This window comes from Mus caroli, chromosome 9 (genome assembly GCF_900094665.2).
Source record: "Mus caroli chromosome 9, CAROLI_EIJ_v1.1, whole genome shotgun sequence".
Classification (NCBI taxonomy): Eukaryota; Metazoa; Chordata; class Mammalia; order Rodentia; family Muridae; genus Mus; species Mus caroli.
Window position 1 is genome coordinate 51,780,538 of NC_034578.1, and position 23,359 is coordinate 51,803,896.

Sequence of the window (23,359 nt, forward strand, 5' to 3'; positions counted from 1 at the left end):
CAGACCAGACGGGATCAGGCATTGTCACCATGGCAGGAAAAAAGGGTCAAATTTCTGGCCCTGGCTTTCTGGAAGGTACAGCTCTGAGGAGGGCTGGGGGCCTATCACATGTGCCAGCTCTAGTGTAACTCAAAAGGGGACCATGGAAGTTTATGCTCTTAAAGTAACTATTTTCAGCACGATGCTCTGTGTGTGTGTGTGTGTGTGTGTGTGTGTGTGTCTATGTGTCTCACACACACACACACACACACAGCATACAGTTAAGAGGGACTAGATGGCTTGGGATGGAAACAATATTAGCAAGGAGTTCCCCATGGTGGACGCAGGGTGATGATATCTGGGAGGTTTTATATTATTTTCGCTACTTTCTTTAGACTATGCTAGAGATGCTCCTTGAGAAAACAGACAAATGCTGATGGTTATAGCTCAGCAGTAGAGTGCTTGTCTAGCATACCTAAGGCCCAGGCTGCGATTCCCAGCAGAGTAAATAAATACTTTTATAAGCAAAGTTGGAATAACTAGAGGATCTGGCTTGCCATAGTGACCGTCATAGATTTCCTTTTGTGGCCGTTATAGATTTCTCTTGGTCTCACTGCCAGCTGCAAACCCATGTGTCCCAGGAATAGACGGTGACAAGGTAGGTGTTCTGGGGTCTCTTGACCTCTCTGGCCGTCCACCAGGGATGGCTTAGCCCATGAAGGCTTCCTTGATGGTTCTTGGGGACCTTGTAAGGGTGATGGAGCAGTACTAAGCTGGATCACGGTGATGAACATACTAAAATTCATGGAATTGTCCAGTGCACAATGAGTGAATTTATACTTCAATAAAAGTGATCATTTACAAAAGATTTTTATTTATTGTGTGTGTATGGCCGTGTACACACATGGAAGCCTGAGAGGAAGTGTGTGTACATGCACACACATAGAAGCCCTAGGACAGCTTTGTGAAGTTGATTCTTTCCTTGAGTCTTTATAATGATTCTAGGGATGAGATTCGGGCCACCAGGCTTGAGAGGCAAGTACCTTCGCCCAGAGTCATCTTGCTGACCCAATAAAGTTGTTTTTAAAGACCCTGCAGAAAGAAGCCAGTATCTAATGGTTACACCCTGAAGGATTCCATTTAAGCAGCAGGCTTGAGGATACTGAACCACAGCAGTGAAGAAAAGGTAAGGGTGGCCAGGGCTAAGTGTGCAGGGGTTGGGTCTATGCAGGGTAGCCGAGTTTGAGTGACACATCTTTCTTTTGTCCTAGTGTCAATGATGGTTATACAAATGTTAAACTTTAAAGAAGTCAACTTTATTGTAGGTTAATTCTAAAAACAAAACACTTTAAAATATTCTCCTTCAGGGGCTGGAAACTCAGCAGTCAAGAGCATTGGCTGCTCTTCCAGAAGACTCAGGTTTGATTCCCACCACATGCGTGGTGGCTCAAGTCTGTAACTCCAGTTCCAGGGCTCTAGTGCCCTTTTCTGGCCTCTGGGGGGTACTAGCATGTATGTGGTACACACACATACATGAAGGTAAAACATCCATACACATAAAATAATACTTAAATTTTTTAAATCTTTCCCTTTGTAGGCATGAAATAATACCCTGTGTAAAGATTACCTTTATATTATTCAAACGCTGATTTCTATACCCCCACATTTGATTGTAATTCTTATTCTGAGAATTTCCAGTCTCAATGTTATGTAAACATTGCTCCCCAATTATTCCCTGATTGGTCAATGGCTAAGCAGGGGAGAGACTAGGGCTAGACTTCCTCCCATCCAGGGAAGGGGGCAGGAGAGAGACAAGTGGGGATTCTTTTTGGGTAGAGAGTCCAGGAGATACCATAAGAAAACACCTGGAGCCCAGAGAGCCAGATCACTACTAAAATGCAAGTATCACTGGGGTTTTGACTGGGAGGTAGCCAGATCAGTTTAGAGGATTAAAATAGATAATGCTGCTCAGTTGTTGTGCCTTTAAAACTCATTAAATAAATACAATAGTCCAGTCGAAATTATTTGGGAGCTAGCTGGGTAAAAAGAAAACAGCAACATTTTTTTTTTTTTTTTTTTGGTTTTTTTATGAGACAGGGTTACTCTGTGTAGCCCTGGCTGTCCTGGAACTCACTCTGTAGACCAGGCTGGCCTCGAACTCAGAGATCCGCCTGCCTCTATTTCCCAAGTGCTGGGACTAAAGGCATGTGCCACCACACCCGGCTCAACATTTATTTTGTTTAAAAAAGCCACTAACACTCCTTAATTCCAGAAGTATCTTGAGTGCCAACAATGGGGAAGGCACTGTGAGAGAAACAGATCAGTGTGAGAAAGAGACAGGCCTGAACCAACCATGGTGTAAAGGCAGAAAGCAGGTAGGGACCAAGGACAGCTACTCAGAGGGTGTGTGTGTGTGTGTGTGTGTGTGTGTGTGTGTGTGTGTGTGTGTTTGAAGGAGAGCAGGGGCCATTCATTCAACAAACATTTATTTTGCACCTTCTGTGTGCAGAGTTCTGTCCCAGGCTCTGGAGTGTGAATGTGAATTTGCACACTCCGGCCCTTGTTGAGCATAGACTTTAATGGGCAAGGTGCTGGTGACGAGTGTGCCACCAACTAAGGACTGCAGCTACCAATGGAGGACACTCAAGAAACCTGGAGGTTTAATATGGTTATGGGAGTCGCTGCTTTGGAATGCATGGCTAGGGAAGGCTTGTACAAGGAAGTGACATATTGTAGCAGAGGATCATGGGAGTAGATCTCTGCCTAGTGCAGACAGGTAAAAAGCTTGGGAATTTAGAGTCTGAGGTTTGGGCGATAGCTACAGCAGATATGAAGGTTCTAGCCTGGGAGAATCTGGAAGTGTGAGAGGAAATGAAAGACAGCCAGGGAATCTAGTGGGTAGCCTGGATTGGAGGGAGATGGATGGGAAGGTGGGCTGGGGTGTGATGGGATGATACACAGCTGTCTGACTCCAGTGCCTGGCACATGGAAGGAAGGAGGCCAGAATGGACTTTAGCAAGCCTAATCCCCCTCCTTCAAGGGTCTTACTCGAAGGCATTCAGAGCGATCAGTGCAAGCCACCTATCTCTGTCCTTCTCATGGCTAGATTGATGGGCTGACTGCCAATAGTCTTAGCTTTACTTAGGGTCTCATTAGCTACAACCCAGATGAAGCAGTAAACTGCCCACTAGGCTGCTCATATCATCTCACTACAACCCAGGGGCCCATAACATGCTGGGTAGCCTAGGGGCCCTTGGAGGGTGTGTGGATCTGGAAGAGGGGTGGCAGGAAGAGCCCCATGGTGCCCAGAATACACACAAACACAAACACCCACAGGAACAGGCGGTCGACGACCATTGCGACGAATTTCCAGTCCTCGATGACCTGCAGACAAACAGAGGCTGGTTACAGATGCCAAGCACAGAGTAGCTCCTCCCTCTGCGTCACAGCCTCACAGCTGAGCACCACCACACAGGCAGCACGGGGCTTTAGAACTAGGCATTGCTGTGGCAGGTTCTGAATCCCAGGCCGACCTCTGCTGGGCTCCTCATGATGTTCTCCAACCTCACCGGACCTGACTGGGCTTGGGGGAGGGAGTAGCAAGGCCATGGGGACTTGGGCGGTACAGACGCCCTCAGTCTCCTCTGGATCCCCTAGGACCTCTCAACCCTGATGCTGCTCAAGAGCTCACAGGAAGAGTGCAGTATTTGCATTTAACTCATATATGCTAGTTAGGTTTTGGTCATCTTGACACGTTAGGGTCCTCTGGGAAGAGGGAACGTCAGCTGAGGAAATGCCTCTATCATATTAGTCTGTAGGCAAGTTTGTAGGGCGTTCTTGTGGTTAATGATTGACGTGGAGGACCTAGCCCACTGTGGGTGTTGCCACTCCTGGTCAGGTGGTCCTGACCAGGTGGTATAAGAAAGCAACCTGAGCCACCCATGAGGAGCAAGCAGGTGAACGGTGTTTCTCCATGGCTTCTGCTTCAGTTCCTGCCTCGAGTTTGGACCTTGGCTCCCCTTGATGAGCTATGACTCCGGATATGTAAGCTAAATTTTCTCTACCAAGTTCGTTTTGGTCATGGAGTTTATCTTAGCAATAAAGACATAAGACATCATGAAACCCTCTCTGTAGTTACAGTGTCTATAGACCGTGTGCGTTCCTAACACAGTGTAAGTGCTAACGAGTTGTTTGTATTCGGGGGGACTAACCACCGGGAGGGAAGTACACCTTAGTGAAGACACCTTTTCCACCCATTATTATCCCCACAGTTGGTTGAATCCATGGATGCAGAAACAGAGACCCAAATATACCACACACACACAGTGATTTTAAAGCCAAATCTGGTTATGGGTGAAGCTTAGGGAATCACAAGATTCCTTCCTCTGATTTTTAACCCTAAATCCTCTGCCTGAGATAGCTCTGCAGAGAGGGAGATGAAGGGCCCACCTGCTTGACAGGGGGGCTTGTATAACATTTGGAAACCCCACAGTTTAAACAGTTCCACGCTATTTACAGCAGTAAAATATATAAACAGCAGTGGACTGTAGAAATAGCTATTTTCTATAATGAAGACTTTACCTCCTCTGGCCTCGTCATCTGGCTCTCTGGCATTTCAACTCTGTTGCTTTACATAGGCTTCACCTTCTCAGACCCAATCCCAGGATGTGGTCCTAGTAGAAACCTGGCTGGCCTTCAGGGGTACCACAGAATGGCCATATACCCAGCATCCCAGCCTCTCTTCCCCACCCCCTAGCTGGGAAGGCTCTGCAAAGACTCAAGAGTTAGAAACGCAGGCATCAGTGGGCAAGCTGACGTCAGTGACCCAATTTTCCAGGGCCCCATCAATGGAGTGTGTCACACTCCAGGATAATCCTATGTCAGACCAGCCTCCACTCCCTCAAATACCGATTATTCCTGTTCCGAAGATCCAGAAGGCACTGCAGGACTCTCCACACAGTGATATTAGGGTTGGGGGATTCATTTTGACAGCCTTAATTTCAGGCATATTTCCATCTTTTTATGTTTTTGAGCTATCTACAGTGACCAGTTAGTCACCATGGAGGGCAAAAGTGCTGTAGATGACAAACAGCTCCAGGGATGGCTTAGGAGTGAGCCTGCCAGGAGAGGGGAGGCAGACTTCTCTAACCACATATGTGAAAGTCAGTTTGCCAATCACCGTCATATGCACAGTATGGGGCAAGATCCTTAGAGGGGCCTTAGGGTTCAAAGGATTGCAGCTGTGTGCCAGCTGTGTGGCCCCAGACAAGTCAGATGATATCTCTGGGCCTCTGCTTCCCATTGTGGAATAAGGACTTTTCCCAGGATCCCTGGAGGAGTCAGAGTTGTTTGTTTGTCCACTCCCGCCAGAGCACCTGAGTAAGTTTGGCTCGACAGGAACACCGGTGATTATAATCCCACTGAGTTCTACCTGGCTCCTTCCCTCTTGGGGAAGCCCTGCAATTTCCAAGCTTAGGATGAAGGCTAGTTCATGCAGGGGTGCAGGGGATGTGCACAGGGACCCACAGGAGTGGTTCCTAAAGCTTCCCCCAGAAATCCCACCTCAGTCGAGGCTGTCATTCTAACCCTAGGAAGGTGGAGGCTGGAAGACAGAAATCCAAGGTATAGTCCTGGGGGTGCAGCTTAGTGATAGGGCTTTCGCCTAACTTGTACAAAACCGTAGGTTTGATCCCCAGCACCAGAATAAAAGCTAGGTGGTAGCATGTGCCTGACCTGCCCTGGGGCAGCACAGGTAGGAAGAGAAATTTAAGGACATCCCCAACTACATAGTGAGTTCCTGGGCTCCATGAAACACTATCTCAAGAAAAGAGAAGATCCACCAGCACTTCTGAGTGTTTTGACTGAAGTGGTGAAGGACAACAAAAACAGGTGAGGGCTCATGATTCAGTAGGAATGGTGATACACACAAGAAGGAATATGATGTGCAGGGCAGCTCAGAGTGGCCGCGGTGTGGACGATGAGGCCAGTTCTAAGAGTAAAGAATTGATACTTTTTTTTTTTTAAAGTTCAAGGCCACCTTCAGGTATGTAGTGAGTTCAAGCCCAGCTCAAGTCACAAAGAGATGAGGGAGAAAAGTGGAGAAGAGAATGAAAAAAAGAATAATATGATCAAATACAACAGAGCTGAGCTTCTGACTGCAATGGGCCTAGGAGGTCCCGGAGATCTGGTTAAAATTCTGAGTTGGAGGCTTGAGAGGAATCTAATAAGATCCCCGCTGAAGCTGAGGCTCCAGGGCGAGCTACTCTCTGAGCACCAGGCGCTGTCTTTCTTTTCTCAGCAGATCTCTTCTTCCCTCCTCACGGTGTGATTCGGGAACTTTTGAAGCCCGTGCTTTTCACGGTGCTAACTAACGGAACACCAGAATTCTCTCCTGAGACTCCAGTTGTCAGGAAGAAATTGCAAAAAGATTAGAAGGAAGGAACCCTCTTTTGTTCATGTAGCTGCCAAGTGGAGAGACACAATGTTGCAACACAAAAACTGGAACATTGTCATGCATTTGAAATGCATAGGAAGAGCCAGGGTTGGTGGCGCAGGCCTTTAATCCCAGCGGGAGGCAGAGGCAGGCGGATTTCTGAGTTCGAGGCCAGCCTGGTCTACAGAGTGAGTTCCAGGTCAGCCAGGGCTACACAGAGAAATCCTGTCTTGAAAAACAAAAAAACAAAAACAAAAACCAAAAAAACAACAAAAAAGAAATGCATAGGAAGGTCTAACCATGAAGGTCTCCATTGTAAAATCTTCCTTACCCATAATCCTAGCTAGTTTTCATTGCCAACTTGGCACAGCCTAGACTCACCAGGGAAGAGAGTCTCAACTGAGGGATTACCTTGAACAGTCTGGATTTCAAGCTTGTGTATGGGAGACTGTCTTGATTGTTAATTGATGTAGGAGAGCCCAGCCCACTGTGGGCAGCACTATTCCCGTGGTCTGGGATGCATAAGAAAGCACAGTGGCCTGGGATGCATAAGAAAGCTAGATCAGCATGAGTCTGAGTGAGCCAGCAAGGGGCCTTCCTCCAAGTTTTCTGTCATCACTGTTGGCTGTGGTGAGTTCCCCCAGCTAGAGGTAATCCTGTTGGAATAGTAAGCAGACCTGGCTTTAAGTTCCTACCTTGAGTTTCTGCCCTGATTTTCCTAAGGGATGGACTGTGACTTACAAGTATAAGCCAAGAAAATTCTTCCCTCTCTGGAGTTGCTACTCATCCTTGGTTTGTCACAGCAACAGAGTGAAACTGAAACACATACGTAATGTCCTCAGAGGCGCTATTTGAGGTGCAGGGACTATAGAATTCATGGTTTCCTGGGAAGAAGAGCTTAACTTCATTTTAGAAAATCTGTAATTCTAGTCACATGACAATTTATTAGCCTGGTAGAAATAGTTATTTTACTGATGTTTCTATACTCCTGCTGCTTTGCAAATCGGCATGAATAGGAGCAGCCAGCCCAAGCTGTGCTCTCTAAGGATGGCTGGACCTCCTTCAAATCCACTGAGAACCGTTTACCCCAGGGCATGCTGCTCCTCTCGGTTCTGGTAAGGGTTTTCTCTATCGCCCAGGGTGCTTGCTCTGGCAACTGGGCATAAAGGGAATCATGAGAGAGATCCCATCCAGGGGCTGATGTCAACTGGAGGGGGATGGTGCTGGAGGATGAATATTCCAGCCTTCATCCAAGGGACACTCCGAGGCTAGTTGTCTGTTTCCTTGGGGGTCTCCATGGGGCTACTGCACCCACAACAGTAGGCTCACCGGTACCCTAGAGCCGGCCTACCTTTTGCCTTTATCTTGCCTTCTCCACCTCCTCACTGTGTTTCCTAGAATTATAGCACAAGTAAGCTACCTGAACCCAAACCCTATCTCAGACACTGCTTTGGGTCAACCCAAACCAACACAGGAAGATGACTGTTTTTAACTCTTCCTCACCTAGGAAGCTATAACACAGCATTTCCATGTGGGTGGCTTAAGTAAGTGGTGGGGGCAGGGCAGTGACTTACACTCTGATCTCGATCATCACTCTCCAAATGCTGTGCTATGAAGCTGACACCCTCTAATGCTTCCTGTAGATCTTGCCGGAACCTCCCAGAGGACCTCAGCCGGGCATCCCTGGGGAGGCCTGCCGTGTGGGAGCTGACTGCAGACTTAGGAGTGGCAGGGACAGGGTTCACAAAGTACATGGAATTCCCATAGAGGTTGGATGGGCTGCTGGGGCCTAAGGCAGAGGTGGATGCAGCTTCAGCCGTGGTCAAGTGCAGCTGGCTGGGATGAGGGACCCTGGCGGGGCTGACTTCTAGACCAGGACGCTTCATGAAGAGGAAGGTGGGCAGCTTGTGCAGGAAGCACTCCTTGACCCAGGATGCCATGGTGTGAGTGCTGGGTGAACGGTGGTGCACATTGAGGACACACACAGTGGTGACGATGGAAAAGGTGACCAGCACCATGGTGAACAAGAGGTACTTGCCAATGAGGGGAATGTCAAGGGACGTGGGAGGCACGATCTTGGAGATGAGCAGCAGGAAGAATGTGAGCGCCAGCAGCACCGAGATGCAGAGCGTCATCTTCTCCCCACAGTCGGAGGGCAGGTAGAAGACCAGGATAGCCAGCGACGTGATGAGCACACAAGGGATGATCAGATTGATGGTGTAGAAGAGTGGCTTGCGCTTGATGATGAAGTCATAGGTCACGTCCACATAGCTGGGGTCCTGCGGGTTCACTGTCCTTCGTCCCGGGAGGGCCACAATGTCCCATTCACCGCTGGGGGTAAAGTCATCCATGATGGCTGTGGGTGATTTAAGAACCATGTCAATCTCTGTGTGGTCATAGGTCCAGGAGCGAAATTTGAGAGTGCAGTTCTGCTGGTCGAAGGGAAAGTGCTTCACCTCTATCTTGCAGGCACTCTTGTAGATGGCAGGGGGCAGCCACTGGATGCTGCCGTTGGAGCGCACGATCACGTTGGTGTAGACAGACACCTCGTAGGTCCCATCGGCACTGGGGTAGGGCAGGACATAGAGGAGAGCATCACAGATCTACAGAGGAGGCCTGACCTGTTCTCAGAACCCCCAAGAGCCCTTGGGAGTCATCTGCCTTCCTCACTGAAACAAGCCTGCTTTTCTCGGCAAACCATGAGACACTGAAGGCCTCTCACGGAATTAACTCAGTTAGGCCCCACAGGAGTCTAAAGAAGCAGTGTATTCACTGTGTTCTTCCTTTTCCAGCTTGGACAGCAAGGCCTGGGGAGTGTGGAGGACTCCACCAAGCTCCTTCAATGATTAAGTAGGAGAGAAGAGATATGGACCCTTGTCTTATTTGATCCTGTCTCCCTCCATCTTGTTCTCTTTGCCTAGACTGATCTCAAACTCCTGGGTTCCTGATCCTCCTGACTCAGCTGCTATCATGAACTGCACACTTGACAGGTCAAGGTTGCAGCCCCTACCACTGACACAGCCACCAAGTCACAAAGAAATAGAATGGTGAGACAAGGATTGTAAGCAAAGGCACTGGCCTGAGGGCCCAACGGCTAGCCCAGTGTCCACTGTGTTGAGCAGCACAGGGCCTCTGGACCTCCCTTCCCGCCCTCCCACTCAGAAGACTCTGTCTCCATCACCTCTCTTTCTCTAGGTCCAAGGCCTAGAAGCCTGAGGGAAGTGTAGAAAAGGAAGGCTGCGGTTGGATTCAGGAGTAGACAGTCTTGGCAAAGGCTGTCCTGCTGTCCTGGCCTGACTCTAGGCTTTGGCCACCCCGTCACTCACTTGTTGTACAACACGATGTCAGGCAACCAGACTCGCTTTGCGGGAATCCTCAGAATGTTCACCCCTTCATAGCAGGAGCTGTTCCAGGCCAGGCGGTAGTCAGTCCATTCCTAAGTACACAGGCAAGGCCACTGTCACCTGTAGGCCCACTGTCAGCAAAGAGCAGCCCCAGAGGAAACATCACCTGGGCTGGGGACCCTCCAAGGCACTTACCTGTTTCAGCCAGATGCTGGTGGTCATGATCTGTTCTCGCTCATTCTGAGGAGGGAAGTGGGGGGGGTATCAGTTCATTTGGAAGGAGGACCCCCACACACACACAAGTGGAATATACTTTATTGCAAAAAGCTCATCACCTAAATCTCTCTCGGGCGGTGTAGTTTTTACTTCTTGCAGTGCTGCGACCACATATGACAAGAAGCAGCTCAGGATGAAGGGACTGGTTTTAGCTCACAGTTTCATGGTGAGGGAGGCATGGCAGCTAGAGCTCCAGTCTCTGAGTGGAACTCACACCTGGTCATACTGTGGCGACCAGTGGGAAGCAGGGACAGGCTGGAGCTGGAACTGGGATGAAGCTATGACCCGCAAGCCTGCTTGTAATGGCCCGTTTCCTCATCTCTGAAAGGTTTTAGCATTTTCAGTGCAGCCTCCTGGGGAACAAGTGTTTAAAGGAATGAACGCGCAGAGGACAGTCCATATTTACACTGCCACACTTTGTCGCCGGTCCCCACAGGCTCCTGGCCATCTTATAATGTAATGATACATTTAATTCCCACTTCCAAAGGCTGCATAGTCTTACGGTCCCAACACTGTAAAAGTCTGGAGTCTTCTAAGATTCTAGACACTCTCTTAACAGTGAGTCCCTGTAAAGTGAAAAGATAAGTAACTTCTGATGTAGAATGTCATAAGCATTTGCATTCCAAAAGCGAGAGACATAGCAAGAGGAACATAGCAAGGGCAATTGGGATGAGAGGGGCTGGAGAGATGGCTCAATGGTTAAGAGCAGTGGCTGCTCTTGTGGTGGTGACTCCAGAGGAGCACAGAGGAGCACAGCCACTCCCGCCTCTCTGCGCCCTATCGCCGATCCTGAGAAGACACTCCCCTGCCCTTGGTGGTGGGTTTGAGAAGCCAGTCAGCAGCACTCCCAGTTCAGGCCTCTCACTCACTGAGGCTTCAGTACCGTACTGGAGTCTTGTTCCTCTCAGGGCGCCTCTCCTTTTATCCCAGAGAGCAATGCCTGGTTTCTCTTAGATCACACCAACCATGTTTAGCAGCCACAGCCACTTCGTCTGCAACCCCATCCATCCTCAACTTTAGCCACATCCACATTCCTTTCCAAAGTATGGGTTTTTTTTTTTTTTTATACCTTCCTGGCATATAAAGCCCACTAAACGCAGTAAGCGTTTAATCATGCCAGAACATGGACGTTATACTGCTTTAATATTTATTCTCCTCAGGCAATCTAGTCCATTGTCTTTTAATTTAGCTACAGTCACATTGTTAGGGCATGGGCATTGCAGAACCAGATTTGTGTTTTCCAGGACATATCTTCTTAAATCTCATGAGCCTAGACTTTCCCGTCCCATTCCCCCCCCCCCCCCCCCCCCCCCCCCCCCCCCCCCCGCCACCCTCACCCTGCATCTTGCTCTTTCACAAAGCTTACCAAATTGACCCAATTAAACTCTGGTTATAGCATACTAAGACTTCCCCAATTCTTTAGCTACATACGCCCCCAATTCCCTGTACAATTCAGTTCCAAAGCTTTATGCACATCCAGGAAAGGTTTACCTCGGCAATGGTCCCGCTTCGCATTCTCAATGCCCATAAGAAGTATTTTGTTCATCCCTGCAACCAAATGCTTGACAAGTGACTAAGGGGGAAGAAAGGAGTGACCTGGCTCACAGTTTCATGGCAAGGGATACAGGGTAGCTGGGGCTTTGGCTTTCGTGTGGAAGCTTGTGGCTGGTCACGTTGTGGTGGCAGATGGATGACAGGTATTCATGCCTACCACTGAAGCCAGGCTAAAATTGTCCTAAGCCATGAGCCCACCCTCAGTGATCTACTTCTGACAGCCAGGCCTTACTATTTAAACATTCCACAACTTCTCACAAGAGTCTTGCCAGCTGGAGACCAAGGATTCTTACACATGAGCCTGTCTGTGGAGGCCATTGACATTCAAACCATATTAGGTAACTCAAACACACTTCACACCAGCACATCAGAGACAAAGCTCGTGAGTCCCCACTAACAACAACAACTAACCCCGGAAGTTCTGACACACCAAACCTGATCTATCAAGCACCCTACATCTCAGAATCACCTGTTTCTCTCCATTTCTGTTACCACTCCTCTCTGTTCCTTGGACAACTCAGTAGGTTCCCGGCTGACACTCTGGTCTTCAGAACCTCAGGTCCTTAGACCATGGTTCTGTGTAAACCATCTAGCACTTTCGAAGCTCACTTAGAGCCCAAGTCAAAGCCCTCCTCAGGCCTATGGCCTTAGCTATGCCTGCTTCTGCCTTTGCAAGCCCCACTGTGGCCATGCTTGCTTCTTCTCCTTTGCATACGCTCTCCTTCCCTGGAAACTCACACTGTTTTGACTTTTTTCTTTCACTTCTCATAAATGTCACCTTATCAGAGAAATCTCCAACTTTCCTACATTAAATAGCACCCTGCCTCCCTTCACCATACGTGCCGTATACTGTCTTCATAACACTTTTAGCCCTGGACACTATAATTCTGTGTACTGTCCCTACCTCCCTCTAGGATCCAAGGACACTGAGGAGAAAAAAAAATACAGCAACAGGGATATGTTGGATACCTGATGAATATTTTTGGATGAATAAATTAATCCTATTATCATAACTCAGGCTAGCACCCTCACCTGGACCACTGCACAATCTAATTGGTCTAAATCCATTCTGCAGCTCTCTGTCTCTGTCTCTGTTTCTGTCTCTCTGTCTCTCTCTCTCTGTCTCTCTCTGTCTCTCTGACTCTCTCTCTGTCTCTGTCTCTGTCTCTCTCTCTCACACACACACACACACACCTATTTTTTCCTGCAGGAAGAATGAGTTTTCTAAAGTTCTTGCCATTTCTCTTCAATCTTATCTCTACTTAGGCTGCCTGTCTTCTACAGGGTTAGATTGGTAACTCCCCCGGCCTTATTTTACTGCCCTAGGCTCCTTTATTCTGTGGCCCAGCCCTCTTGGCCTACCTTATACGTTTGAATGTATCCTGTGCTCTCTGCTTCCTCTTTATTAACTAATTCCCAGTGTTCTTACTTCCTCGAGCAATTCAACCAGGTAATTACATCAGAGGAACAAAATCGACCCCCGTGTGACACTTTGCTCATATACAGATGTCCCGATGCTCGCGCTACAAGCCCATCTGGCGCCTCTCCAGCTCTCTGCTGCCTCACTGGATGGTTCATGTACGTGGTTCACGATGGTCCCTGGGCTCCAACCGTAACACCCACAACCCAGGCTGTTGTGAGGAGAAGAGCAGGAAGAAAGGAATGTTGGCTGTCTTGTTCTGATAAGTTTTTTTTCCCAGTGAGTTTTAAGGTTCTGATATGTTTGAGTTCTAGAAATCAGACCATTGGATCTTTTTAAAAGTTCTTAGCTCACGAAGAAAATTTCCATTATCATTTCCTTGAATATATAATGACAGCTATTTTCATTTTAAGAAAAGGTTTTTTAAAATTCTGAATTGTGCAGCATAAATAAAATACACTCAGCATAAAACTTAAATATTTAAAAAGTTTTTTTACTGCATTAGTTTATTTGTGTGGATGTTCATACATGCACCTGCTATGCTCTGAGGTCAGAGGTCAGAGGTCAGAGGACTGTTTGCAGGGTGCTGAGGTCCTTATGCTCCTGTGGCAATCATCATACTGACTGGACCGTCTCCCCGCCCCCACGCCTAATTTCCATCTGACTGCACCTCCCTCCACAGGCAGAACAAAGATCATCTTAATCAAGTTTGGTGCTGAGTTGGTTTAAAAAGAACACCGTTGTTGTTTTGTGTGTGTATATATGTGCATGTGTGTGTGTGTGTGTATGTGTGTGCATGTGTGTGTATGTGTGTGTGTGTGCATGAGTGTGTGCATGTATGTGTGTGTATGTGTGTGCATGTGTGTGTATGTATGTGCGTGTGTATGTGTGTGCATGTGTGTACATGTGTGTGTATGTGTGTGCATGTGTGTGTGTGTGTGTGTGTGCATGTGTGTGTGTGTGCTGATTTACTGTTGTTGCTCATTTCCAGTACTGGGGTGACCCTTCCAGGACCCTCACCAGGTTTCTATGTCCTTGGTCAGATCCAAGTTGCCTTTGAGCATCCTCTCAGCCCTTGGGATGGCCCCGGCACCAGCCAGCTTCCCAGCTCCACAGCTGCTGCTCTGTTCCAGGCCTTAGCTTCTTGGGCAGATACTGTTGGCCAGCCATCAAGTGTGGGAAAAGGCACCATAGGCTGTCAGGGTCACCTCCTGGAAGCTGGCCATTCAAGCCCTGGCTGAGGCGCCAGCATTTTGTTCAGCCTTTCTAATTGTTCCTCAGAAAAGCTCCAGCAGCCATCAATGAAAGCTGAAAACCTCCATTTATCTTTTTAAAATGTTTTAAAGCAAGACATGATAGTGCATAGCTATAATTCCAGCATCTGCAGAGCTACGGAGCTGAGACAGGAGGTTCTTGAGGTAAAGGACAGGTAGGACTACATAGCTAGACCCTGTCTCTAACAAGACACTGTCTTATGTGGACTCGTGGTTTCCACAGTGAGTGATACTAGTGTCTGGTGTCCTGCCTACCAGTTTTCACAAATGCAGTTTTTGCTCTGGTGTGTGTGTGTGCGTGTGCGTGTGTACATGTGTGGGTGCACAGATGTACAGGTGTGTATGCAGGCTCAAAACCACAGGCCAGCATCATCTTCAATTGCTCTACTGATTGAGGCAGGGTCTCTTGCTGAACCTGGAGCTCACTGATTCCTGCTCTTCTACAGAACCTGCTTGCCCCGGGATGCTCTGTCTCTGCCTCCTGAGTCCCTGATTTGCAGGTGGACACTGGGTCTGCCTAGATTTTAGGTGGGCTCTAGAGATCCATAGTCTGGTCCTTGAATGATACGGGAAAGAGCTTTGTCCACTGAGCTGTCTCCTCGGCCTCTTCATTTTAAGATATGGGAGGCTTTAGCTGGGCAGTGGTGTCGTCCACCTTTAATCCCAACACTCAGGAAGCAGAAGCAGGCAGACCGCAGAATTCAAAGCCAGCCTGGTCTACAGAGTGGGTTCAAGGACAGGAAGGACCTTGCAAAGAAACCCTGCCTCTAAAACAAAAACAAACAAAAAGATATGGGTCTTTTCTATCTTCCAGAAATTTCTCCTGTGCATTTCTTCTGCCTCTTACTTTTCTCTACTCCACTAATGGCTGCTGAATGTGACGGAACATTGGTATAAGACCTTGGCTGTCAGTCCTCAGAGAGAAGAGTGGGAAAGATTGCTTGCCCCCCAGCACAAACTCCTAGTCTATTCCCTAGACATTCCATCTTTAAACTGGCTAGGCCTCTAACACTCACTCCTCAGAACCAAATACATTTCCCCAAACCAGAAGGAAACTCTCCCCATAGAAGCCAAGGGTTTTGCCTTTGGGGCTGAGACAGCCCATGGGGCACTTGCAGAAGTGAAGCTGCAGGCTGTGTTCTCTCCTGCTTCTGGAAGCCTCTGTTACTCCATAGGGTCCACAGCTCAGATCTGGCAGGAACAGTCTGAGTCTGGCAGTGTGGCCAGAGCTGCCTGCCTGTCTACCCTTGCCAGAGCAGGCAGCTGGCTTGCTAATTAAGTACAAGGCCTTTGCCGGTCGGGGATGCTCAGACAGTAGTCTTGGTGTGGCTTGGTCAGAAGCCTTCATTGCTTTCAGCTTTCCATGACAGGGAAAGGGCAGAGGCAGGCTGTGTGCCTCTTCCCACTCTGGGGCTAGGCTCCCTCCTAGGGGATAGAGGTTTACCAATTTGGGCAAACCTTTCTTGAGCAGTACAGATGGGAGAAGTGGAGCCTGTCGGGCTCACTGGGCTGGAGAGAGAAGGTGACACTGTGCAGAGGATGCCTGCCTCTCTCAGCTAGCACCTGATGGCTAGACACATCACCCATGTGATCACTTCTTCCGAGTGGTTTCCAGGGGCAAAGGTTCTAACCCTTTGGTGGGGACATGGGAAGGTATACAAGGAACCTCGGTTCCTTCAGACAACCCCACGCTGAGATAGCTGTGGGGAACAAGGAAGGAAATTGCGATCACGTTCACCTTCCTCAGTGCCCCTGTTGCCTCAAATCCAGCTTGGAACACCTGGAATGTTGGCACCCTCCTTCCCACACCTGTTGAACCTTCTGTGCCCATCCAGACCTTCATCCACAGGCCTGAGCCTCTGTACCCATCATTCTCCTGGCCTGGTTCCTATTTCCCCCACCAAATTAACAACATGGAGGATGTCTCTGAGCAAGCTGGGAGCTGTGACTGTTGGAGACCCAGCTAAAGGGGGCCACAAGGGGTCCATAGGATGCCTGCCTAATGGTCCTGCTCTATCTTTCCTCTTTCACAACTAAACCTCATGGTCTCCTTGCCACACCCCGACAGATCTAAACCAGCCAAAGTAATTCTCTGGCCAATGATTGATTAGGCTTAGATGTAAGTTACTAGCCCTGGCCAGTGAGATGTAAGTATTTATCAAGAGGGCAGGACTCTGAGAGAGTTTTGTTGTTGTTATTCCAAAAGGAATTCAAAAGATTTCCCACAACCATTTGCATCTCTGGCTATGCCCTAGAGTCCTGACACCATTGAATTATGGAGTTAGGCAACCCTGCAAGCACTGACCTGCTCCTGGTCATTTGATCTGATGAATGGCCCTTTTTGTTGTAGCCACTCTCCGTTTGATGTTCCATTACTAAATGCCATGAGAGCATGGGTTTTCAGATGGCTCCAACTACGAATCAGAGGTGCACAGAGGGGGTAGAATATCCCGAGCAGAGAGAGAATAGGCACAGGTGGTACTTTTTTTGGATGAAAGAATCCTAACCTGGAATCATGATCCTCACAGTTTAGGTCAATTGTTTAGATATGGGGGAAAGGCCTGACTGTCCAAAAAGTAGTGGGGAATATTTGTTTACAAAAGGCTGTGCCTGGAGGAGGAATGAGAGATGGGTGCAGGGTGGAGCTGGGTAGCAGTTGGTTCCCATGGTTGATAATAATTGACTGGATATTTCTACACACATGTGCAACGTCACACTACGTTCCACAAAAGAAAATTAATATGTGTCCATCAAACATATGTATTAATATATGTTTTGAGAAATAGTAGAAGAAGCTGGGCATGGTGGCGCACTCGGGAGGCAGAGGCAGAGGCAGGTGGATTTCTGAGTTCGAGGCCAGCCTGGTCTACAAAGTGAGTTCCAGGACAGCCAGGGCTACACAGAAAAACCCTGTCTCGAAAAACTGAAAGAAAGAAAGAAAGAAAGAAAGAAAGAAAGAAAGAAAGAAAGAAAGAAAGGAAGGAAGAAAGGAAGGAAGAAAGAGTAGAAGAAAAGTTTAGCAGTCTGGAGTGTTACCCATCTGGCAAGGTCAGAAGTAACATGCCTGTCACTTAACTCCCAGCCCTGCACCATGAAAAGTCATCCACTTCTCTCCCCAAAAAGTCCTGCCTCTTCTCCTAAGCCCTAGGCCACAGTTGCCCAGGCACCTACCACACTGATGAGCTGGGACAGTGATAGCTCCAGGCTGATGGAGATGAGCTGGGAGGAGCTGGTGGCTGGGCGGATCAGGTTGTTGTAGCGGGTTTTGTTCAGGAGATCATCCATCAGCTTCTCCTCTGTGTTGGCCAGGCGGCAGTCCCCTGGGAAATCGCATAGTCAGACCTGCTGGGCCCTTGTCTGGAGGAACCCCACTGTGGCTGTGGCGGCGAAGAGGGGGGCTGTGAGAAGCAGAGTGTAGGGGCACTGGAGCTCGGCGGGGGGGGGGGGGGGGGGTGCAGGGGGTGGAGCTACGCGGAGTAGGGTGGAGGGGGGGAGTAGGGGACCTGGGGGGTGAGGCTGTGCGGGGGTGGGGGTGCCAACAGACTTGTCTGTGTCATTTTTTCCTCTGGGACAGACCTCTTCCTCGTGCTCTTCCTGGCAGCAAATGCTGTTCCCTGCTGCAACATCCTGTTCCAACCTTGGGCATCTGTTCTTCTCTACTCCTGCCCCACCCCCAACGTCTCCCCCTACCCCCGGCCACTGAGACCTATCTGCTCCACTTCCCAACTCCTCTAGTTTGTCCTTCCAGTTCCACCCTTTAGCTAAGCGTTCCTTTACCTCTCCTGCCCTGGACTGCCCCAGACTCTTCTCTGGCGTACACACCGCTTGCTTCTTACCCGTCTCACTTCCGGGTTTTGAGCATACCCTTTCTTTCACTGAGATTGTTCCCAGCCCACCAGCTGACCAACATCTGAGTGGAGTTTGTGCCGGGTGCTGTGCTGTGTGCTGAGGATAAACAGCAAAGCCCAGGACCAGTTCCTGGCCCTGGGGAAGGCATATGGGTACCTCTACCAGGGACATTTCCTGAAACGTGGGCTTGTAGATAGAGCTGGGTATGTGGTAGTGTTTTCCTAGAGAAAACAAAAAGCCAAAGGGGACTGAAGAAGATGGCTGTCAGTAAACTACCTGCCATGCAGGCAGGAGGGTCTGAACTTGGATCCTTTAAACACCCACAAAAAACCTTTGTGGCCTTGTGGGGCAGGCAGAGATAGGCATATCCCTGAATGATACTGGCTGGCCAGTCTAGCTCAAACTTGTAAGCTTAAGGTACTCTGAGAGAGTGTATCTTAAAAAAAAAAAAAAAAGAGTGCTCAAGGAAAGACACCTATATGCACCTGCTACACTATACACATGCATAACACACATGCAATAAATAAGGAAATAAGGAAACAAGGTTATTCTAGGGGAGCCTTTCTTGGATCCAGACTTTGACCTACAGAACACAAGGTCTCTTTGAGACATCAAACGGAGTAGTCCAGCTGGCAGCTGGTTTCTGGTAAGACAGAGTTCTTGGCTTTAAGCCACATTGAGGACCAGCTCCAGATCAGCATCCTGCACAGACAGACATCATCCCTCCGAGCACCCACAGCCCGAGATCTGTCCCTCCTGCGCATCCGAGATTCCTTGCCAAGTGGTATCTGGGTCTTTGTTTCATCTGTCTCTTGTGTTGGGAATGAGGTAAAGGTGAAGTTTAAGGACTGGATTGTGTACTATGATGTCATTAAGGAGACTGTGAAGAGTGGAGGATGGGACATGAAAAAGAAGGAGACAGGAAGGAAGGACAAGGGCACATGAACAGGATGCCCAGGAGCAGGAAAAGAGATGAGGATGGTCAGAAGAAACACCATCAGGGAAGGAGAGAAGGTAGCATGCTTTAAGGCTAGAGGGATCAGGGTAGGGATGCTGGTGAGGTGCTGACTATCTTACCAAGCCCAGGAGTCTGGTCAGATCTTTCCTAAAGAGCCTTCACATCTTACCAAACTCCCCCTTTCTTTGGATGGAGCCAAGTACTTAGAATGTGAATCACCCCAGTCTAGCAAAGGTGAAGTAGACTTGTGGGTGGGTGCTGGGCTGGCCACATGTTCATGGTGAGCAGCCGCTACCCTGTCTTCTCCACGCGCTTTCCAACTGGCTGCCTATCTAGAACAGATGCAATATTTAGAGCCTTGAGAAAGATGCTCCAGGCACACCTGCTGCCTGCTGCCCCACCCCCACACTGGGTTGGGGGCAGGGTGGGAGGGTTGTCCAGCATATGGGTAGACTGGTTCTGAGCTTGGCTCCTCACAGTTTCAATTCCCTCTCCACAAGCCACCAGCTTAAATACCCTTGGGGCCTATCTGTAACCAAAGGATAAATCTAGGTTCCTCTCACAATTTTTTGTTTATTAGAGCTGACCTCTCATTTCATAGAGATGAATCTAACTTGTCAAAGGTCTACCTGGCAGTCTGTGGCAGCACTGGGATAGGCTCTGCACCACCCAACCTCCAGTCCTGCAATTCTAGGGGAGTGTAGATCTATCTCTGCTGCCCTGGGAGGCTAGTCTGGCTGGACTATAGGTTCTAGGCTGAGGGCGGGGTGGGGGTGGGGCTTGTGCTTGAGCTCTGAGCCCACCTGGGGTACTAATCTTTACCACCTTCAGCTTGTTCTCTTTAATATTTAGCTGACTTAAGGGACTCTCCCCATCTCATGAACCAATTATGGACCCCAGAGTTCCCCTAAATCGGTGGTTCTCTACCTTTGTGTCACAACCCATTAAGGGGTCACGTATTAGATATCCTGCATATTAGATATTTAAATTACAATTCAGAATGGTAGCAAAATTACAGTTATGAAGTAACAATGAAATAATTTTATGGTTGGGGGTCACTACAACATGAGGAACTGTATTAAAAGGTCACAGCATCAGGAAAGTTGAGAACAACTGCCCTAGACCATTTAGGCTCTAGCAAGTCAAACAAAGCCAGGTCCAGGGGTTTCTTTAAGACAGAAGCCCTCCCTTCCCCCTGTACTTGTTTAATACCCCTGCTAACTTGCCCCTGAGGGAGGTCGCCCTGCTGGGCCTATCACTTGTATCTGTGTTTGTTAGTGTTAGCATGCCTGTGGATGGGGCAGAGAAGTGAAATGACCAGCAGGGCTGTTATGGCTGAAATGTACCCCCTCTTTTCACCTCCAAAGTGGAAAGGAACCCCAAGAGCACATAGGCAGGCCTTGCCATCTACTCCTAATGCTTTCCAGAGCCTATCAGATCCAAGAGATAAGTAACATGTCAAAGGGTCACCATCAGCTCCTGAGGGCTTTCACTGAGTCAAACTTTTATACAGTTAAGCAGATAAGCCACCACTAGAGGTCATCGTGATACAATGTTGAAAAAAAAAAACAAAAAAACAACCGAGAGCCCCATTGGCTGCTGCACAAGGTCTTGCCTTTGGAGATTTTCCTTGGCAAGAATGCTCCCTTGAGGAAAAGGAGAAAGGTTGAGAATCTGATAGGATTCTCAACCATAGTGGAATTGTGAGTGTCTCTCTGTGTGTCCAGTCTGAGAAAGCATATCCAATCTAGAAATAGAGAGCTATCTGGGGATGCAATGGTTAACAGAATCTCATTGGCAAGTGTGTATCTGAAGGGCAGGGCTTGCCAGGTGAGGGCATGTGCTTAGTGGAGGAGGGGCCTGTGAGATGCAGATATGTGCTCACTAAAGGGTAGCTGTGAGCATCTTAGAAACTCAGAACGCTGTCTTAGAAGGAACTCACCAAATGCTATCAGTGCTTCTCCAACCACAGGTCACAATCACCTGGCTATATAAAAGCCGATTCCCCAGGTTCCATTTCCAGAGGTTCAGATCCCCTGAGCCTAGGCTGGGGTTCAGGAGTCTGTAGAGGAAGGTGCAGACAGCCTAGTGGGACCATACTTCAGAAATACTGCCAGTGTTTGCCAGATGACAGGCAAGGCGGATTGTTGTCATGGAACAGATAAGGAGCTTGAGAGAGGGTAACAGAATAGGGGCACCTAGCAGTGACCCAAAGCCATAATGCATACTGTGCCAACACTACTTTGATTAGGAGAGGTTGAATGTTCCCCACTCCCAATCCTAGCACCTTCTGGAGGCGATCTTTATGGGAGGAAGATGCAGCCTTGGTTCTCTGGGTCCATTGGAGCTCAGAGAACAAGCTGGTGTGCACACAGCTTGAGGTGGTGAGGGTAGAAGCTACAAAGGACCTTGGAATTTAAGGGGGAGGGTAGCTAAGTCTGGAAGAAACCCTCACTGTGTCTGAGTGAACCTGGGGAGGAGAGCTGAGAGAGTCTCTTCAGTGTCAATGCTAAGTTTGTGAGCTGCAGACCCCAGTTCATCAACCTGCCCTCAGCTAAGCAGGGTTAGGGACCAGCCATGGCAGTGCCCACCATATATGTGATATCTGGAAGATCTGCCCCAAAGTGCAAAAATACTTCGCACATATGGAATGCTAGTGTCTTGGTGACCCCTCTCTCTCTCCAAACAACAGGCTTGCTCCCACACATTTATACCGTAGCAAGTTCATCACTTCACTAGAGTTGAAAGAGCCTCGGGGGACCCTTTGGGGAACTCTTAGCTCCGGGACTGATCTACACTGCCCAGCTTGAAGACACTCGTCAGTGATGGTGACCTGGCAGCATGGAATAAGGTAGCGGGGACCCCAAACCTCACGGGCCACCCACCCAAGCCAGCCTGCATCCCCATAGGGCTTGCCCCGCCCACTCCCCAGCTGGTCCGGCCACTCCTCCCACACTGCGACCCTTGTCCCTCCCACCTTCTCTAAAAAGAACTCACCACGCTGAAGCAGAGCAAACAGAGAGACGAGGAGCAGGGGCGTACACCTCATGGCCGGCCGGGTGGCTGCCGGTCACCCCACAATGGAACCGCGAGTGAGCGTCTGTCCCAGCTGGCAGTCTCTCTGTGCCCGGCGGCACTAGGACCCGATGGAGCCTGTGCTCCCCACCTGGGAAGCTGCTGTGGGTCCCACCCACTTAGAGGACTGAACTGGAGTTTGGGGTAGACCCAGAGCAGGGTGTGTCTGGGGGAACCTGTGGCTATGGATGATGGTCCCGAGACTTTCCCACACTCAGGAGCCGAGTAGTGCGTGGCACTCCGGAGGGTGGACTAGCTCTTGTCTCATTCGTCTTGGGGACTGGGGAAGGGGTGGAGTTACAGGGTAAGGGAGGGTCTGAGAGGGCAGGCTGCATCCCCCTCACCCATCTTAATCTTAGCCTGGCTTACCCAAGGCAGTTTAAGTGGCTGAAAGGAGCATACATTAGCCTTTCCCACTCCTAGGTGGTCCACGCTAGGTTTTTAGGATCTAAAGTTAGAGGACAAGTCAAAACAGCCCTGCACCTGGGCACCCAGCAGCTTCAGGGGCAAAGTGAACAGAGCTTACTTGGCCTGGAGAAGGGACGACCTCTGGACCTAAAAATAAGACAGAAGTCCAGTCGCTTTCCCCGATTTCTTCTTGCTATAATCTGACATGTCGGCACGGGAGTTTAAAAACAAAAGCAAACCAACAAGCACGGAAGTCGATGATGAAATGCCTTGGAGATGGTTCCGAGAAGTTAGGTCTGAGGACATCTTCTCCTCCTTAAACTGCAGTAACAGGTCAGATTCACAAGGTGAACCCACAGACCGAACAGGACTGAAAGTAAGTTCGAACCCAAACCGGGAAAGAGATGTAGAAAGCCAAAGCCTGAGACCTGTGGGGCTTTGGAAGCTAAAGGCAAGGGTAGGTCCTTTCGCATAAAGTGGAACTAGCAGACCCTTGGTTAGAGCCAGAAATCACCCCAGTCCTCGACAGGATGCCGGGGTGTGGGGTGTGAGAGTTTGCTTGCTGATGGTTGTCTGTAGCCCTGGCTAGCTAAGGTATGCTCTGTTATCTCTGATGGGCCACAGGATGGGCGGTAGGTAGGTAGAGGCGGGGAGAGAGAGAGCATATTGAAGATTCTGGAGAAAGCAAAAGGACCAAAGGTGAGGGGAAGGAGACAAAAGAGAGTAATTGGGAGGGTGTGATCAATGACCAAAACTTATTATATACATATGTATGACAATCTCATAACG

The 23,359-nt window shown here is 49.0% G+C and overlaps 1 protein-coding gene across 1 annotated transcript; it reads right to left on the reverse strand.

Moving 5' to 3' along the window:
- Positions 1 to 884: 884 nt before the first annotated feature.
- Positions 885 to 22,507, reverse strand: Chrnb4 (cholinergic receptor nicotinic beta 4 subunit). The gene is made up of 6 exons (XM_021172517.2): positions 22,085 to 22,507; positions 17,452 to 17,600; positions 9,952 to 9,996; positions 9,739 to 9,848; positions 7,987 to 8,977; positions 885 to 3,363 (listed from the first exon to the last, which is right to left on the reverse strand). The coding sequence occupies exons 1-6, from the start codon at positions 22,134 to 22,136 to the stop codon at positions 3,223 to 3,225; spliced, it is 1,488 nt and encodes a 495-aa protein (XP_021028176.1). The 5' UTR covers positions 22,137 to 22,507; the 3' UTR covers positions 885 to 3,222.
- Positions 22,508 to 23,359: the final 852 nt, after the last annotated feature.

Bases quoted from the DNA above. Each gene is read 5' to 3' on its own strand.
- Chrnb4 (XM_021172517.2), bottom strand. From the start codon at position 22,136: ATGAGGTGTACGCCCCTGCTCCTCGTCTCTCTGTTTGCTCTGCTTCAG. The intron at 17,601-22,084 runs GTGAGTTCTTTT...GCGATTTCCCAG, and splicing joins GTTTGCTCTGCTTCAGCGTG to GGGACTGCCGCCTGGCCAAC. The intron at 8,978-9,738 runs GTGAGTGACGGG...GCCCTACCCCAG, and splicing joins GACATCGTGTTGTACAACAA to TGCCGATGGGACCTACGAGG.